Genomic DNA, 20,073 nt, shown 5'->3' with positions numbered 1-20,073 from the left:
AGCTGGGCTCTGGGTCGGGGGGTGCCCGGCTCAGAGGGGCTGGGCTCAGAGCTGGGGGTCAGGGCTGTGGGGGGATGGGGTCGGGGGGTGTCCGGCTCAGAGGGGCTGGGCTCGGAGCTGGGGGTCAGGGCTGCGGGGGATGGGGTCGGGGGTGCCCGGCTCAGAGGGGCTGGGCTCGGAGCTGGGGGTCAGGGCTGTGGGGGGGTGGGGTCAGGGGGGTGTCCGGCTCAGAGGGGCTTACCATGCTGCTTACTCCTGCCTCCCCCCTCTCCCAGAGCCTCAGCGCGCTACATCCAGGAGTGCCTCTGGACAGCGCTGCAGCAGCGTGGCTCCACGGGACCTGAGCTCCCACCGCTCGGAGCCCCACCCCCTTACCACGCGGCTCCGAGCGGGAGGAGCTCAGGCCACGCCGCTGCAGCGCTGTCCAGGGCCGCTCCTGGACGCGGCACGCTGAGGCGCCGGGGGAAGGCGGAGGCGGGGGGGGGGGAGCCTCCGACATTCTCGTGGGGGCCCCTGTGGGGCCCGGGGCAAATTGCCCCATTTGCCCCCCCCTCTGGCCCTGGGATCAGTAAGAAAAAGGTTGAGAACCCCTGTTTTAAGGTATGTATCCTGGACTTTTTCCTTGGAGCATATTCTGTGGTATCTGAGCGCCTGGCTGTAGATAACAGATTTCTTGGTGTGTTTGGGATTGTTACTGATCTGTGAAGGTAAACGTGGTGATCTGTGGGTTTCTTGTGTATAGTTGTCTGGAGGGTTCTATTGTTGAAGTCAATCGTGGTGTCCAGGAAGTTGATGCTGGTGCAGGAGCGTTCTAGATAGAGTTTGATGGCTGGGTGGTGGTTCTTGAAGTTGAGATGGAAATCTGAGGGATTTTAAAAAGCAAGAGAGAGTCCCGTGGCACCTTTAAGACTAACAGATGTATTGGCGCATGAGCTTTTGTGGGTGAATACCCACTTAGTCAGACTAACACAGCTACCCCTCTGATACTTGAGGGATTTTAGGTCATCAGTCCAGAGAATGAAAATATCATTGATGTATCTCAGGTGTGTATCATTGGTTTCATGGTGTGTTTGTCCAGAAATTCTTCCTCAATGTGGCCCATGATGAGGTCGGCATACTAGGGAAGCATCCAAGTACCCCTGGCTGTTCCCATGTTTGGACAAAGTGTTTGTTGTTGAATGTGAAAATTATGACTGCAGAGTTAATGGGCCACTTCATCTTGAATGATCTCTGTGAAAATATATTAACTACTTCTGCTAAACAGTCTGTTCCACCTTGTATTTAGCTGTGACCCTCTGAGTATCTTTCCCGGACCTGAAGAGCTCTGTGTAATCTTGAAAGCGTGTCTCTCTTACCAACAAAAGTTGGTCCAATAAAAGATACTGCCTCTTCCACCTTGTCTCTCTCATGTACTACTGTGGCAGTTTAAATGTATTTGCCTTGCTGTAATACCCACAGCAAAGCTAACAGTGCAATGGAGGGTTCAGTCCCCTTTTTTGCAGCTACCATGGCACATCAACTGTCTCAGTAATACCTAGAAAATATTTTGCATTTGGAATCCAGAGCTAAAATTTGGCACGAGGAATTCATTTTTAAAAGCAGGAGGAATTCAGCCCCGATCACATAAGTATTGTTTAGCATGCTTCTGTGGCAGGCTCCCGCAGGAATTAACGTGTGGGTTGTAGCATATCTGTTCAATCTGGGACTACTTCCCACATATACAGTACAATAAAACCATTCACACAAGGTGTCTCGTAGCATTTCACAATGAAATTGAAGGTTACATGGTAACCAAATGCTAGATTTCAAAGAGAAGTCTTCCGCTCAGACGTATAGAAGGGATAGAACTTCAGGAGCCCTGAGACCAGCAGGCAAAACATTGCTTTGCTAAGAAGTGCAGAAGAAAGAACACTGGGGTAACATTTTCAAAAGTGCCGGAGTAACGTAGAAGCTCAAGTCCCATTGCTTTTTAATAGGATTGGGAATTCTAGGACCTAAGTTACTTTTAAGAATGGGACTTAGGCATTTTTGAAAATTTTACCCTGGCCATTTGTGACTTTAAACAATGGGATAAATGCTAACATCTGTTCTAAGGAGCTTAGTAAGCTGAGGGAAAATATCAAATAAGCAAAACAGAACTCAGCCACTGGTCATGAGAAGAGCAAGACTTTAAAGATGAACATGACATCATCCTGGAAGCCAGTGTGAGGACTCCGGAGTAGGAGTTGCATGCTAAGCGGTCAGAATCCTGGCTGTTGAGTTGCTATGATAGTCTGCCAATACACTTTGGCAGGCAATTCAGGAAATGAAGTATTACAGTAATCAAGTCTAGCTGTTAGAGAGGCTTGAATTCCAATCTCCAGGTCAGGGCTGCAGGGATTGGGGTGTACTCTGGTAATATTTCTCAAATGATAAAAGGAACATTGGTAACACGTTTAACACGTTCTGATATAGGCCTTAGTCTAATGTTACCCCCTGACGTAGAAGAAGCGGCACTGCATTACAGCCATCAAGTGGTGAGGTGGCCACAGGCACTGAATTTAATCATTGCACACAGCTAAAAAGAAGCATTTTATTTTTAACGGTAGTGAGTTTTTAAAAGATTTTGACTGCCATAAATTCATGGGTGAGACATAAAGAGTTAAATCCACAAAAGGATTTAGGCACAAAATTTCAAACCTAATCCCTGCTCAGCTGGTGCCTACATTCCCTAGGTGCCTACATTTCTTCTGGTAAAATCCCTAAGGTGGCCAAATTTCTGCTGCTGGGCACATGCACAGCTACCTTGGTCCTGATGCCCGAGTGCCTAAGCTCCAGGGAGATCCTCATACTAGGCAGTGCCCCACCTATCTAGCATAAGGCCTTGCATGAAATGATGGTACGGGTAGTGAAAAGTGGAACAGTTTCAACAGGAGAGATTGAGAGAGACCATTCTCAGGGTACCCCTATAGCCTAGTGTCTGGGGTTCAAATCTCTGCCCTACATCTGGTAGAAGGGGGTTTTGAACTCGTGAGTGCTCTAACCACTGGGCTAACAGTTGTAAGGGGGGCTGCTGCATCCTCATTTATTTATTTTATTTTATTTTGTAGAAAGGATTTTGGTGCCTAACTCCATGAGAAGCGTGTGACGCTATCTCAGCGTTCTCAGGATTGAAAGACGCCCTGTTACCAACCTGCCTGAGAGAGAGACTCGTTTGTGAATAACTAGTTGTCAGGTCCCTGACACCACCAGTCCGCTAGCCACCCGAACAAAGTCCTCAGAGCTCTGCCAGCCCCTCCTTTGCCTTGCACCCCAAATCCTGAGCCCCTCTGAAAGCATCCCCCTGTAGAATCCAGCCCCTGTCACTGGACACACTATTTTACCAGAGTCCCTGTTCCCAATGGAATAGTATAAACATAGCTTAACTGGTACAACTCATGATTAGGTCTTTTATAACGCCACACCACAAAGATATATTTATAGTGAAACAACCATATGTTTGTTATCAAAGATTAAGATTTAAGAGCTACCGAGGAAGGATACTAGAAACAAAAATAATTACATATAAAACAAGAAGTATAACATGCTTACACTTAATTTTATTTAAACAGTCTAAAATTCTTGTCTGAAGTAGTTTCTCAGTAGGGTGACCACCTGTTATTTTAAGGGATGTTCTTTGACCATTTTAAACATTAAATGGCAGTTTTATGATCATTGCATTGTATACTAGAGGGGAGTAAAAACATACACTTGAGAGCAAAATACATGATATGTGAAGGGAAATGATGTTTCCTTAAAATGTCCCTTATTTTTCATGTGTTTTCCCCTATTTCCATCCAATAAAGGTGGTCACCCTATCTCTCTCCTAAAGCTTTCTTGCAGTGTTTCCAACCAGGACAGGTTGGGAATCCCATTATCATTAATGTAATTGTACTGCCCAATTACATCTTCAAGTGCAGGATAACAGGGTGCCGTCCCTGTCCCCAGGTATAGTCCAATATACCTTTGAAGGCAGCACACCCCACAGCCCAGAGAAAGCTCTTTTCCCCCTGCTATTCTCCTCCTGTTACGTCTCACCGCCCTCCTTCTGCATTTAGCTCAGAGGGGTGATTGTGAATGAGCCAATACTTAATTTATATTTCAACAGACAGACCATTTCAGCTGGTCTGGCAGGAAACCAGTTTTTCATTGGGAATAATACTTTGATAGAAACAGTCAGGGCATTCTGTCAGTACATAGCCATAACATTTTAAAACATCATGAGTACATACATTCACAATGATATGAATGACCAGCACGATCCTGGCTTTGATTTTGGTTTTGGTATCTTACATGACCCTTTTTATAGATAAATACCATGACAGAGATGTAGTGGATTCTGTCCACTACAAATGAGTATGTCAGGCCTGTCAGGGGCTACTGTTACAGAGCAGTGATCCCTTTGCCACTTGCCACTGAGGGTTTGTTAGGGTCACAGCCGTTCATGGCTGTGAATCTTTAAGCAGAGGGAGGTGCCTCCCTTGGGCCCAGACTTAGGCTATGCTCCTCTCCTTGGCGTTTCCTATTGGCTAGCTTAGCAACTCCAGCTCAGCATGCCGGCTTGTGTAATTCCCATTCTTTGCTGCCCAGTGGAATCCTCAGCATTGAGTTAGGCACCTAGGCTTCCTACACAAGGCATGGGGAGCATTAGGTGTTGGCATAGGCGCTGTCTTCCTCTCTACCCAGGGCGGTGCTTGACCCGCAACCCCCTGCCCTGGGCCTGTCCCAACTCCACCCCTTCCTCCAAGCCCCCACCCCTGCCCTGCCTCTTGGCCACTGTTGGAAGACAGGATATTGAGCTAGTTGGACCATTATTTGGACCTAATATGGCCGTTCTTAGGTTATTTTCTTATGTTGGGATAGCTGCTTTATAACAAGTGTATGAAAGGATGCTATAGGAGTAGTTCAGGAGATAAAAAGTATATTAATGTAGGGCTTTGTCTACCCCACTGGCTATGTGGTCTCTTATGACATAGGTCAGATACTGAGTTGACATCTTCAGGAGAAGTTCAGCCATGTTGGAAGGGGTGGGGGTGGAGGTACCTAACTCACCTGCTATGGCAGGAGGGACATCAGAGCTGCATGGAACTGGTGACCTCAGACTGGGCCTTATTACCTGTTCTTGGGACCAGATTCTGTACCTCATTGTAGGTTCTTTCCATTGTTCTTAAAGGGGCTGCAGTGGCCCCCTGAGGACTCCTGACAGTGCAAGGGTGGTATAGGACCAGCACAGGTCCTGCTTTAGGGGCAGGGAGTTGGTGAAGCACATAGTGGCCTGGCTGTTCTGGGCTGCGGCACACTACAGAGACAGCTGTGGCCAGCTGGGGCTTCCTCTTAATTTATTCCAGAGGCTGCATTGGGGCAGGCTGGAAGTAGAGATGCCTAAAGCCACCTTTGCTGGCCCCCTGCTGCACCTTCTCTGCTGATCCTCCTGGGCAGTGTGGCCTGCGCTTCCTCTCTCTCTACCCTGCTGGCGCCACACTGGCAGCAGGCCCTAGGAGAGTTGTGACCCCTTTGGTAGACTGTCTGTAGCAGGAGGGAGAGATGGGATCCCACCCCTTTCAATACTAAACACCAGTCTGTGGAAAGATGACTGAGACAAGCAGCTGGTTTATAAAGACCTATGTTCAAGATGTTCTGATTGTTAATATTTCAATAGGTTTACCAGGCGAGAAAGGAGAAAGAGGCAACCCGGGTGTTGGAACACAAGGGCCCAGAGGCCCACCAGGGCCTGCAGGTAAAGTTATCACTCTCCGGAGCTCTTAGGGTTAACACACAGCTGTAACCCATCCTAGTATTTGCAGGCCAGTTGAGATTTTCAGGGGTCTGTCGAGCACCTTGCAGGCTTAGGCGGCAGGACCCTTAGTGTCCCAAATCTACATTGGGCACCTCAGTGTCACAATGCTTGTGTCATGACATCACAACATGATGACACTCTGTCAGTCACATACATATTCTCTCTCCCTTTGCCTGCAATAAACCGCTTGTCCACAGGACATGTGTTTTTGTGGAATAAGGAGTGGCTGCATTTGGTTTCTTACTGAAACATTTATGACTGCTGGAAAGGTAAATACTTAGTTCACGGAAAAATATACAGGGTGAAATCCTGGCCCAATTGAAGTCAATGGAAAAAATAGATTTGACTTCAGTAGGGCCAGGATTTCCCGCACTGAGTATATTGCTAGAAAGGCAGAGTATTCCATGTGTGTAATACGAAATGGAGGAGGTAAGGGAGCCTGGACTATCCTCCCCAAAGAGTTACCTGACAGTTGGTGCAATCTGCTGAGCCTTATCTGCAAAACATTTGCTCATCAGAAGTATTATAATAAACTTTCAGGATTAAAAAAAAAACCTCTCTCTGGTAGGGAGGACTTAGCAGTATCCAGACAGTATGTGAGACTCATCAGCAGTAGGGAAATCACCCAAAATTCTTCCCAGTTTGCTGGGGGAGTTCCCAGGAGTCCCTTTCTCTTTAGTGAAGCTGTCTCTCTGGGTATTTATAGCACTCTCAGAGTCATGGTATCCTAGCAGGTGCTTCCAGTGCTGCCAGGATGTTCTAAAGGCAGTGCTTTTACTGAGAATGCTAGTTATTTGTTTCATGCATGTACTTTATGCAGGACCTTCTGGTGAAAGTCGAACTGGCAGCCCAGGGCCACCAGGATCCCCAGGCCAACGAGGCCCACCTGGTCATACAGGTGTTCCTGGTCCACAGGGTCCTTCTGGCCAACCTGGCTACTGTGATCCTTCTTCTTGTGCTGGGTATGATGTGGGAGGTGAGTACATTTCTTCAGTGTAAATAGTCTTTATCCAGCCTTCAGGAGTCAGCTTTGTAGATGGGGTGGGATGAGAAGGAAGTGTAGTGCTTTTACCAACAGCCAAAGTAAGATGGAGGCCTTTGATAAAACCTTGCATTAAAATGTGATACCCCTTGAAAAGCTATGGGTCTAGTTCTCCTCTAATTTATGGATTTATACTAAGAGAAGAGTGTAACCGAGTAAGAAACAAGAAAATTCACATCAAACTCAGAAAGCCTATATCATGAATGAAGTGCATCAGTATTGTCTTGTGTGTGTATGTGGCACTGTCAGATTGTATGCGTCCACTACCTGTCAACTGAATGTTTTATTTGTTGAGTCTCCATTTTCTAATGTTTGTGGCAGTGGAGTCTTGTAGTCTTTGAACATATTACCCAGTTTCCTCATTCATGTGCTTCTATATAGCATGAAAGCATGAACTCTACTAAACAAAAACTACTGAAACCTGAAAGAAGGATGCACGTGCTCATCAATAACCAATGAAACATAATCCAGAAAACAGGATCTTTTCTAAAATCCCTTCTGTAACATTTAGGGATCCTGTATTGTAGCGTTTTCCATTATAATATATAGAGGCAATGGAAGGAAATTAACAGGATTAACACAATCATGATACTGGACTTTAATTTTAATTTTCTGTTTTAGTAAGATATTAGTCACTACAAATGTAATATATGAGACAGTTTAGTTTGTATGTTTGTATGTTTTACTGATCTGTATGTTTTTGTTGTTCGTCTCTTCCCATCCTTTTCTCCTCTCTACCCCCACCCTCTATTGTTCATTTCCGATTTGAAGGCCCAATCCCTTACAATGGCTTCCACTCCAGAAGGTGAAAGGCTCATTCTGGTTGCATTTTTCCTTTCATTTGGCTGAAGGTCAGAAATGGATACTGAGCTGCCCTATACTTTACATCAACTATATTGACCGCCACTAACAGACTTTGTGTTACTGCTGTCTATGCACTTATCTTCCTTTCCCTGTTAAAATTAAAATTTGCCTGACCTTTTCTGTCCATTAATAATAGATTCTAGGACATAATTGGAATCTAGTAAAGCAGACAAATTGCTTTAGTAAATAATAAGCACAATGGTGTAATTTTTGGTGATGGTGTCCAACTAACTTGGCTGTCGAGTGGTAGGTTTGTTTCCAATCTCTCCTGCTTATTAATTGTGTTAAATGTTTTCAGTGTTTCTTTTTGTGAATTAAATGTATTATGTTTAAAAAGATGTAATATTCCAATTTCCTAATTATTACTTTAATTTTCTGCTCCCCTCCTTTTGTGGTAACCATATAAATATTCTTGCTGGTGGTGGGTCAAGGTGGATACGGTGATACAACTGATCAAGACATCCCAGTAGTTCAATTGCCACATAACTCCTACCAAATCTATGACCCAGAGGAACTTTATGATGGTGAGCAACAACACTATATAGTTCATGGGTCCTACCCCCAACCAGCCCAATATCCCCAGTCCTCCTATCCAGAACCTCATCTTGCTCAACCAGAGTTTACTCCTGTTCAGGAAGAGATGGACGCCATCGAAATGAGATCTCCTGGAATTAGTCGTTTCAGAAGGCAAATATCAAAAAGAAGTGTGAATGCTCCAATACGCAAGAGGGCAATTAAAAAAAACACTTAAGGAACTGTTAAAAGGTGAAATTTATGTGCATATAGTTTTAGGCTTGTGTCCAGTTGCCTAAATTATCATCATGGAAAATGGTTACAGGCTCATATGTTAAAGGGAAAAAAATTGTACACAACCACCTCAACAGAACAAATAATGGTAATTATGTTGCATGCCAGAAACTATTAGTATTTTAGTGGGTTGGTGCTAGAAGATTAAAAGGTCATTTATAGACCTTTGAGACTCTTGTGTACTGTTTGACACATTATTCAAACTGTATCTAAAAAAAAAAAAAAAAAGCATCACAATAGCTGGTGTAATTAAGACAATTCAGAAAAGTCAATTCAGTAGTATCTTGCTGTCCATGTTTCTCCATATGATTTGTTCTATTAATATTTTGATAAATTGCTTTCCTAGCAGAGTAACCTTACTAAATTCATAGACTATCAGGGTTGGAAGAGACCTCACCACTGAAGAGACTGCATATTCAGTAGGTTTCCTTATACCTGGCAGTTACATCCTTTCACAAAGAAGTCTTATGTTAATAGGATTTTCTTCACAGTATCTATTCAAAATACACAACGTTCTATGGAAACATGCTGATAATTTATTGTGAACCTATTTCAATTGTTTTGTACGGAAATAAAGGTTGCAAGCTTTTATAAGTTAACATTCCATTTTGTTGAATTTAGCTCCAAATATTTGGACTAAACTTCAGATGGCAGCATGTAAAGGCAGAATATAGATACTTTCCAATTACAACCATTTATTTTTGCCTTCAGTGTAGTATCATAATGACAAAAGAAGTAGAATGGGACACTTGTTTGTTTTGCTCTACAAAATGCACACAGTTGAAGTTAAATTTGTATTTATTACTTGAAAACTACTAGTATAAGACTAAATATGAATCAGAAGTCAGAATGTGAAATATAGATTGACTATACAGCATGTGGACACTGGATATTGCATATGGGTACCAAACTAGTAGCAAAGGACTAGAATCTGTAACTGCAAAACAACTTGGTTAGCTAATCATGGCACAGTGCAACCAGTCAAGATACAAATCAATTCACATAATACTATACTTTAATCTATAATAACTGTGATACAGGAGGGCCAGGGAGCAGTGGTAGAGTGAAATATATAAACCCAAGGCTAATTAAGGAGTGGTTTCCTGTAGATTAGGGAGGGTGACTACAGGTAAGGGTGGCAGTCTATTAAGGCCCTGTCAGGAACCTGATAAAATCCCCCTGCTTCAGGCAGACAGAGAGAAGGAGGAAGGAGAGAGGACTGGAGCTTGGAGGTGTGATGTGAGACTTGAAAGACCAGAGAACCAAAGTAAGGGAGACCCTGCCCCAGAAGGGGAGGGAGACTCCCTCCCTCAGCATCTAAGGATCGAAAGTACCCCACCCAAGGGGGAAGAGGGTAAGAACCCACAGGGGTTGAGAGGGGCTGGGGCTCAGAGTAAGGAGCAAACCCAGACCCCTCCTCTGCTTCCCTCCTTTACCACCTTCCTGGGCAACTAGCGGGGCCCTTGGCACCCCAAGAGCAGGGGGAAGGGGTGGCATCTTAGCCCCCCGCCAAGAAAAGCGCAGAACCCACCACACTAACATCGGCCATTTTGTCACATAATGCACATAAATATATTTTGCCTTTTTACAACTCAGATCAGAGTTCTGACCAGAGTAAGCAACAGTTATGTTAATCTTAATGATAAAACCTCTTATAGGATTGAAAAAGAGTAAGTTGTGTACCTTATAGTAATTGGAGGTTCTTCAAGATGTGTGGTCCTTACCTGTGGGTAGTCATGTGCTCCATGTGTCCAGAGTCAGGAATTCTGAAAGCTGTGTCTGTTGGTGCCCTTTATCTCCTTGGTTGGGGGCATGAGGTGAGCAAGGGTGGGGCAGACTGACCACTCTCCAGTTCCTTCTCTACCACGAATCGAAAGATGAGCCAAAGCAGATGGGATGGAGAGCAGGGAGTGGAATACAGATAGGGACCACACATCTCAAAGAACCTCCAGTTAATCTTCTCTTTGAGTGCTGGTCCCTATGTGTATTCCACTGTGGGTGATGGACAAGCAGTACTCAGCAGGTGAGGCAGTTGGTCCGTCCTGGCCTTTATCTACTTTTTTGAAGCTTGAGATTAGGAAGGACTCATGTGTGGACCAATGGACACTGCCTTCAAAAATTCTCCAGCTACATGGGTACCCACAGTGGAATAGACATAGGGACTAATGCCTAAGACTACTTACAAACCTCTCAGAAACAAGATTATTTGTATTACAGTAGTGCTTAATCATGGACCCAGGCGCCATTGTGCTAGGCACTGTAAAAACATTCTAATTTAATAATTACTCCAATTTTTAATTCTTATCCACAACTGATCACTTTGGAATATGCTTTGTCTATGCTTATGCTTCTTAAATGCCTGTGTGTTGGGCTAAGAGATTGCATGGCAAAGATGAAGCAGTTGACACCAGGGTTATTGTTCAGCATAGCTCGTCTTCCTTCCCCGGAAAAAGGCCAGCGTGTGTTCATTCTCATCCAGCTACGGACTGTCAGTCTCTGCTTGCACCCCATGGTGCGTCCTCTTCGCTCATCAAGATAAAGGGAGGTGACTCATTGGCATTTAATCTACAACAAAGTTGTATATTTTTGCTGTACAGTCTCAAAAACCTCTGGCCCAAAATTAGGCCCCAATTTACCAGAGCATTTATACATAGGAGTAAGGCCATCCCTGTTCATCTCCCAGTGCTCTTCCCAGTAAGATAACCACGTACGTTTATATTCTGAACTTTAATTTCTGCATTGTTATTTCTTAGCCCTCTAATTCTTACCATTCTCCTGCAATTAGGTCAGGGTAAGTTATGAAGCGGGGGATTGAAGAGGGTGCACAGTAAATTTCTCTCTGGGACTTCTTGCATTTTACGGAAGAATGGTGGAATGGCATATAATAATTGACTGACTACATTTCATGGCAGGATGTATGCACATTCAACGATATTAATTCCTTGCTAGAAAACACTCAAGTCTGCCTCCCACAGACTAGCCGAAATAATTTTTTTTCTTCTAGACAAATTAACATGAGGAAGTATTGAATACTAACTTTCCCAACTACACCTTTGAAGTTATTTTCATGATCTAGTTTATAGATTCATTAGCAAATTATAAGAGATGCACATACAGGCAGCTCCCTGTGTAGCACCCCTCTCCACCTGGTTACCTCCTTTAATGGCAATCCGCTTATAGGTTTTGATGGACAGGTCTGGGTTCTTTTGGATCCCGCCACCCACTAAGCAGGGTGTATCTTTTTTCTTTTTTTCCTATGAAATTATTTGGCGGTACCTCCACCCCCCTCGCTCCTTCCTGGCAGGGTCACCAGGGCAGCTTGGGCAGAAAATTCTAACTACAGAGTAATCCCTACTTACTTGCCAGATAGTTGGAGACTTCCAAGAAATAACACAAACACATAAAAATATATTCAACACAATAATTATATTAAACAGGAGACAAATACAACATAACAGGGTGAAACACTATTTTTAGGGTCACCAGTGCCCACACTGAAAATACCCATGACTTGATGTAACAAGTGTAAAATTAGTGTCCTGTTGGTACGCATACTTTGCTGGGGCCCTTGATGACCTATAAAATTCTTCTCTGCAGTGGTTTGGCAGTGTGGCTGACTGGGTTCAGTACAGCCCAAAGGACTCACAAGTGGGAGGAGGTGATAAATCCCTCCACAGGTGTAATATGCAGCTGGTTATAAAATCCTCAAACCCTTACTCCCTGGCTTGAGGACACAGTTCAGGGAGTAGGGGGTCCCCAAAACAAATTTCCTGACTAACTAAAAGATGGTGCACTCACAAACTCCATGAATGATCCTCAGATTTGAAGATGACGCTGGACTCATCAGTCACTGCAGAGGGGCTGCTGTATGCTGGCAGCGATCCTCCTCAAGCAGGAATCAGGCTGCGTCGGTCCCAGGATTTCCCCTCCAGGGCCGCCCAGAGGATTCAGGGGGCCTGGGGCAAAGCAATTTCAGGGGCCCCTTCCATAAAAAAAAAAAAATGTTGCAATACCATAGAATACTATAGTCTCGTGGGGGCCCCTGCGGGTCCCGGGGCAAATTGCCCCACTTGCCCCCCCCTCTGGGCAGCCCTGTTCCTCTCACCACAAAGGGGTGCAGGGCTCAAGGTGTAGGTTATACAACTACACTGACATCCAAACTGTAGCCTCCTAGCCCAGCCTCCAGTCACACACTCAGCAGGCAGCTTCCCTGGACTAGCAGCCAGATCAGAGCTGACCATGTGGTGACTAGTCTCACCTAGGGAGCTGGAGGGCGAACCCAGCCTGGATGGGGAAATTTCCCAGCAAACACTACAAATTGGGAATCATCAGTGGGGAAGGAAAAACCCAGCTGAGGGATCTGCTGTCAGGTCCCTAGAGGCCTGTTCTCAGGGGGAACCCTGCATGCAGGCCTGGGACTCACCAGCTCCCCACACAGCCAGTCCTGCCCTTGCCCTGGCTGGCTCCACACTCCTCCAAAATAGCTTCTTCCCTTTCCTGAACTCCCTGGGAGGGGCATCTCACTCCCTATTGGTTGTCGGGCAGACTCTGAGTTTGCCTTGGCTCCTCCTCCCTGAGCTGCCAGCAGACAAGAGCTCCAGGAATCTATGTAATCTCCTTGGGGGTTACACTTGTATGAGCTGTTTTTAACTAATTCTGTATAGCAAATAGGTACTAGTATAACATTAAGATGTCAGAGGACAGTTATACCAATTTTTTTTAAATGCTGGGCTATAGTGAGTCAAATTCTGCAGTCCTTAATCAGGTAATATCCCTATTGGGATTAGGCCCTAACAACTTTAGAATGCATACTGACCCCGAGAGCTCTAAAAATGTGTCCAAAAATGTTTGTATGTAGTTGGTAGGCTACTAAAGTATTTTCACACATTAGTACTTGTTTTAACATTTTGAAGATGGCCATTGCATCTTTCATTGTAACACAATGCAAAATACAAACATTCCTAATGCTAACACTTGAACCTTTTCTAAGTACTACTTAAACATTTTTAACTTCATTATGAAATCCAGAGAATCTCACCAAGTGTATTGAACTGAAGTCAGTTTGCTAGTAGTATGACCAGATGAAACAGCAGCAAAAATAAACTAATCAGAATTTTGTAGAAATATTTTGCAGAGAGGATATCTCTATTTGTATGAGATTTGGGCAGGACTTAGTGAACCCAATAAACCTACTTAAAGCCACAGTCTCTAATGTTTGAGTTAGAAAGAAATTCATGTTACTGTAACTGCAAGGCTAGGAAATTAATATACTGTTGTCTACACAAAGAGCAGTTGAGCAGTAAAATGTATAGTCAGTCAGATGCAAGGCAGAGTGCTATCGATCTGCTTTAGACTTTGGATTCAATGCTGAATAAACTCAAATCCACTCAACTGGTTTCCTTTCATTAAAGGGATTTTTTCTGGTCTGCATTGCCACTCATGTAACTAGCCAGCTCAAATGTACACCTCAGTAAATCCCAGCCTACAGATTTGCCTTTCTAAAGAGCTTTCCCCAGAGAACGTACATTGAAAAGTTCAGAGGGAATTATTTACCTGTCACAGGTGCCTATCACGTTGGTATCTAAGCTCCAAAACCAGATATACAGAAACTATGAAAAGACCAGAAGATGGTCTCTCTCTACCTTTCACTAGAGTTCAATGATGTGTGTTGTATTTTGTTGTTGCTGAAAGGTTTTTTTACTTAGAAAAGTGGGTCTAAAGCAGCATACAGTATGATGTTACCAATGCTTTACAGCATATACTTTGCTTATAACAAGCCTGCCATTCTTAGCTCTGCAGATGACGTAAATCAGCATTGCGCCCTCAGAAGTTAAGGGAGCTACATCAGTTTGAGAATGGCCCATTAACTAAATGTACTCAAAATTACATCCCACACTGAATCAGTAAGCTCTTTTGAGTGACTGGCAGTACATAATATTCTATCATTGGTTAAGGTCTACTTGGGATGATCCTAAAATAAAATTGAAACGTTTTTCCTAACAGGTTAACTAGAGCATTATGAATTAAAGATTCAGGATGTCAAAAATGCTTACCGGTAGTTGTGTATATTATGTACAAATATATTATGTACATAGACTGTGATTGTGACAGCAGTCTAGGGGGTTTAGACACATTGCACATTAAAGTTAATAGATGTGTCTAAACCCCTTAAATCAGTTTGATAAACTCAACCATTACATCAGAAGGGTAGCCGTGTTAGTCTGGATCTGTAAAAAGCAACAGAGTCCTGTGGCACCTTTAAGACTAACAGATGTATTGGAGCATAAGCTTTCGTGGGTGAATACCCACTTCGTCAGACACATGTCAACCATTACACACACACACACACACACACTCTCTCTCATATTATATATAATAAAATTTCAATTTCACTGCAAGGTAAACTAATCCTATCTCCAGAGTGAAGCCCCCCTATTAATAACCCCACTATAATGTAAATTCAAATAATTCTTAGATTAGTAATATAGACTCAAACCTCCCTCAGAATGAGGAGACTCATCAGGACTCTGCTCCATGTATGGGATTAACAGTTGCAGTATATAATCACTGTGCTAGTTATATTCTTGCTCCATATTTTTCAAATACTGGCATCAACCACCATGGAACAATTCTCCCTTCCTCCTCCCACACATAAATCCTTTAAATACACAAGTTAGAGGATAACTTTGAGGCAATACAATAAGTATTGGTAATATTTCACATTATGAATTAATTTATGTATTGTGGTTCACGATGTGAGCCTATATTTACAGTTTAGTCAAGCAAATATTAAAATTGAGGTGAGATTTACTGGCTTACCATAATCTAAGTACTACATACACACAAGTTAATATATGTGAACCTAGTGTGTCCTCTGATGATAAATAAGTGGTAGTGCCCACCTAACAAGTCATAAAAATATTTTATTTGGAATTTGTGCACTTGCCAAAAAAAGTAAAAAAGACAGATGCTCTGGCTCAACATTTCCTCCAAAATCCAGTCACTTGAATCCTGAGAGTTACAGACTTTGCCAGATGGTCTAATAAATTAAAGTTGCTGATTGTGAAGTATTTAACACAGGATGAATGGCTGAAACCATCCAGTGCCTACCTATAAATATACTGTATCCTCACATAAAAAAAGAGGGCTTATTTCAAGAAGTTGGATGCTTTTAAAAAAAACAAAAATACTCCTATGTTAATGACTGAAATTAGGTTGCGAGATCACTGGCTAAGAATGTTTCCTAAAATAAGTCCATTTGAATGCCAAAGAAATGGCCGATGTGAAAAATATATTCTCTTATGCTCTGGATATAGAAAATGGAGCCAAAGTTTCCTTGAGAGACTAAAAGAATAAAAATGGGCATACAAGCAGTCCTGCATCCTCAACCCCAACGGCAATACTAGATTAAGGGCTTAATTCCATCACCATCTTCACTTAGGAGCATTGTGTACACGTGGCCCTATCGACTTCAGAGGGGTAGTTTGTGGGAATAAAGTACACTTTTGAGTGAAAAGATTTGCTGCAACAGGCCCTTAATTTTTGCCTTAATTTGCATCACTGAACAGTTATTTTGCTCATCTTCAGTTTCATTGTTTGGGATCAGTAAGAAAAATGCTACACTGCTGTACTTGTGTAAAACAACCTAATTTTCCTAAGACAGGGTTGAAGGACAGATTTTGGTTTGAAAGGAAAGAGGAAAATGCTCTATGTAATCTATTTGGTTTTCACAGTTGGTGTGCTATGCAGGATTTTTCTGGTTTCAATGGGCTCTTTGTCTACTGAAGTCAGCCCAGTGCTGAGTTGCCATCCACGCTTGCCCTTCCTCAGTTTCCGAGGAAAAAAATATTTTAAGATTAGGCACAGCTCAAGATGTACATTTCTGTGGCTAAGTGCTGAGCTATGGACACACGATTTTGCACTAAAATTGTGACCGGGTGCAGTTTTTCTCTAATTTTTCAAAGTAGCAACATTTATTTTAAGGCAGAGATGGTCATGTGGACACCACCCCTCTGTCACAGTGTTAGTGTCCCAGGGCACCTAGGGGCCAAGATGGGGCCATTGCCCTCACCCAGCCTCTCGCTTGCAGTGCCCAGGAATTCTGCTACACTGGTCTGGTTGTAGGAGGATCAGTCCCCTGGCTGTGTCTCAGATAGTCCACCCTCTTCCAGGGTTGTCAACAAACATGAAGAAATGAAAACATATGACTGTTCCAAAGGGGTGGTAGGGCTCTTTCTTCAGAGGGTCTCTGGTATGCTGTGGCCCTAACCAAGTGTAGAAGCTAGTCTAAAAAATAGTCCCACAGTAGTGGTTCAGCGTCAGGCCCTTCCTTCCTTCAGGGAAGGAACCCATTGGTTGCCCAAGAAAATCTTGCCTTCAGCCAGCCCTTCAGGAGCTGAGGATTGGAAGCAGGCTCTCCTCTGTGGTCTGCCTCCAGCTATGCGGTACTCTCCCTTTTTTAAGCCCTTCCCTCTGTGTCTGACATCTCTCACAGATGTGGCCGGGCAGGATTGATTGAGCCCAGGATAGTTTATTAACCCAAAGCTGCGCCATGAAGTGTTTGTAGAACCCATCACGCCCTCCCATTTGTAATAATATAACCTCCAGTTACAATGAACAGTGGTAGCATTGGAAAAGTAGTATTAGGAAAGTATTTAGTTGTCATTTAATGCAATTTAGCAGGTAGAAATAAAATAGTGTCAGTACCATGCCACCATCCAGCTCTTTGCAGACTACTGCAAAGTGCACAGCAGACTAACAGTGGTGTATGAATTACAATTTGGGAACCTTTAGGCTAGTACAAGGAAGAGTAGTCCCCATTCTGTCTGGGTGTTATTTAAATGTCTTAAAACTAAGTGAAGGGCTTACAATATTAACTTTTAGGTTAAGCTGATGCTAATATTAATACAATACTATGGAAACTGCAGGTTCACTTAGGGCCACATTCAGCAAAATCTCTCCTGACTTTTCCATTCAGCATGTCTTCAGAATCTGGAAAAGGTTTTCTGAAGAACTGGGCATAAAATATTATGTCACAATACAGTTTTATGTGCACTCAGTTTAAAAATGTTTAGTTATAAATAAACATGCAGAAGTGACAAATGGCTTCTTTATATAGCACAAGTCAAAGTTTCCTGAAGCTCCAAAAAAGGCTAGGCAAGTATTAAAGGAGTTCTAAAATACTTTTCTTGATTTTTCTTAAAACTGGACTTTGCATTCTATTACATCATAAAATGTGTGAAAATAAACCATCTGCTTTGGCAGGACAGTAAAATAGTTAATTTACAGTTACTGTATAGTTCATGGGAGTGAAATGTCCATAATTATTCACTGCTATTATTCCTTGAGAAAAGGAGACACAAAGTTCTGCCGCTTTTAGTCTGAGAGTACTGACATTTAAATTAACAACGCGTTTCCATTAGATGTAAATACGCAGAAAGATAACTGGAATTCTATGTAGAGAAATAAAATCCTTTTATTAACATTCAACATCAAAGGCCAGATTCATGCAATACATTCTGGAACAGGAAATGTCAAATATTATATCAGTGTTTAGCTCGGTGTTTCCATTACACTAAAGATGACTGATCTTCCCCAAACAAATTTTCCTTGTACCTGAAAAAAATCTGTCCTCTACATAGAATGGATGATTAAGATGCATGTGGGTTTCCAAGTTAATGTGATGCTGGAACTCATCCTTTGCAGGAAAGACAGCAGTTCCTCTTTCAGTTCTTTTTTCACGTCTTTCGATAATCTTTAGGTCTAGGGGGAAAAAAAATCAAACCTCTTATCAACAAAAACAGGCGTAGAAAATAAACGTTTGACTTAAAATTGCTGTAACCACCATATGTATTGTAATTTCCTTACTTTTGGTGCCTGAAATTTCAACCTTATGGTTGGTGGGTTTTTGTTTTGTTAAAAAGAAAAATGAACACATAAATCTAGCAATAATAGACCAAACCAGAGCTTTGGGAATTTACAAGCCTCAAGCTTTGTTTGCAAATTGCTTGATCCTGGGTTTAGGTTAACTGCTCCCTAACTTCACAAACGTAACAGTGCATCTTTAAATGAATGCATTCTTTAAATGACTAAATACTGCTATTCATTTTTCTCCAAACTTAGATTTTTTTTTTTTTAAATCTGAATAAGCTCTACAAAACAAGACAAGTTTGAAGTTGAGAGCTTAGGCTACACGTTTGAGTTATCAAAAACCATTAAAGGTGAAGAATTTAAAAATCCACTTTACTTTGCATCTTTTCTGATGTTTATGTTTTGCATTTCAGTCTGCTTGGACAATGAAACTAGACTATTCATAGTGTCCTGGGGTTCACTAGCAAACAAAGGGGGTTACTAGCCTTTGCCACTCTCTGCCAGTATCATTCCTGACTCCTGCTGGGCACAGGGTCAGGCCAGATCCCAGTCTCTTGAAGATTGCTCAGTACTGGCACGGGATGTGGCCCCGACACCCCCAGTAGATCCTGGGGAACAGTACAGGCTCCCCAGCCATTTTTGAAGATGTCTATTGGTAAACTGATGATATGGTAACTTGAGATGGAGGGAGTGGGCACTGTGGACAGCATCATCAAACTGCTTTAAAAACAATCTGCCTTAATATAACTTATTGGGAAAAGCAACACAAAGCAACAGCTGCTTTCACCTACAAACCGGAAATGGGTACAGTAACTATATAGCTCTTTTCCATTTCTAACTGGATACAAAAAGATTTTAAAAAGGGGAGACTCCGCATATAAGTACAAAGGGTTAGTTCAGTGGACTCCATGTGAACTTCATGGAATAAAGACAATGTTTGGAATATTTCATTGTCATGTGCCATTCACAAAAGTAAACCTGACTAGTTTTTCAGATATGGCATTCAAATACAAGGAAGTCAGTGAAGAAGTATCATGTACTCAGGCTAACTGCAGGAATTCACAGCGGGGACCACGCAAAGCATCTACCTAGATCAGGGATCGGCAACCTTTGGCACGCAGCTCGCCAGAGTAAGCACTCTGGCGGGCCGGGCCGGTTTGTTTACCTGCCGTGTCCGCAGGTTCGGCTGATCGCGGCTCCCACTGGCGCTCCAGGCCAATAGGGGTGGCGGGAAGTGGTAGCCAGCACATCCCTCGGCCTGTGCCGCTTCCCGCAGCCCCCATTGGCCTGGAGCGGCTAATCGCGGCCAGTGGGAGCCGCGATCGGCCAAACCTGTGGACTTGCCAAAGGTTGCCGATCCCTGACCTAGATGGTTCCACAGAAAGCAGGCAAAAATCTCACTTTCTTGTTAGGTGTCAAAGCCACATGTCCAGGATTCAGCATTTTCCCATGGATTGTAAAGTAGTAAAAAGGGCACATGTGACATACTACTTTATATGAAAGCAACTGAAGTGGTGATCTAGAGTCAGATCTTGGCTACTTATCACATGTATTGCTGTACATAATTTACATTTTAAGAAAAAAGGGACAACTGACCTTTTATGTTCGGTACTACATGACATTTTACCATTCAGTCAATTGTCCCACTTTAGTAGTGCACTGTTTGTATTAATCT

General features: G+C 43.0%; 2 protein-coding genes across 2 annotated transcripts in view; one reads left to right on the top strand and one right to left on the bottom strand.

Annotated features, from left to right (window-relative positions):
- COL14A1 (collagen type XIV alpha 1 chain) overlaps positions 1-8,472 on the top strand; it is a 167,123-nt gene extending 158,651 nt beyond the window's left edge. The window contains exons 45-47 of the mRNA XM_065399762.1: positions 5,678-5,755; positions 6,636-6,791; positions 8,153-8,472. Of these exons, the coding sequence (XP_065255834.1) occupies positions 5,678-5,755; positions 6,636-6,791; positions 8,153-8,472 (554 nt within the window). The remainder of the gene's footprint in view (positions 1-5,677; positions 5,756-6,635; positions 6,792-8,152) is intronic.
- Positions 8,473-17,986: 9,514 nt separating this feature from the next.
- Positions 17,987-20,073, bottom strand: part of MRPL13 (mitochondrial ribosomal protein L13) — a 48,390-nt gene continuing 46,303 nt past the window's right edge. Inside the window, exon 7 of the mRNA XM_065398622.1 lies at positions 17,987-18,290. Coding sequence (XP_065254694.1) covers positions 18,266-18,290 — 25 coding nt within the window. The 3' untranslated portion in view covers positions 17,987-18,265. The remainder of the gene's footprint in view (positions 18,291-20,073) is intronic.

Source organism: Emys orbicularis, chromosome 2 (assembly GCF_028017835.1).
Source record: "Emys orbicularis isolate rEmyOrb1 chromosome 2, rEmyOrb1.hap1, whole genome shotgun sequence".
Classification (NCBI taxonomy): domain Eukaryota; kingdom Metazoa; phylum Chordata; order Testudines; family Emydidae; genus Emys; species Emys orbicularis.
The sequence above is the reverse complement of the archived record's forward strand: the minus strand, read 5'-3'. Positions and strand labels throughout refer to the sequence as shown.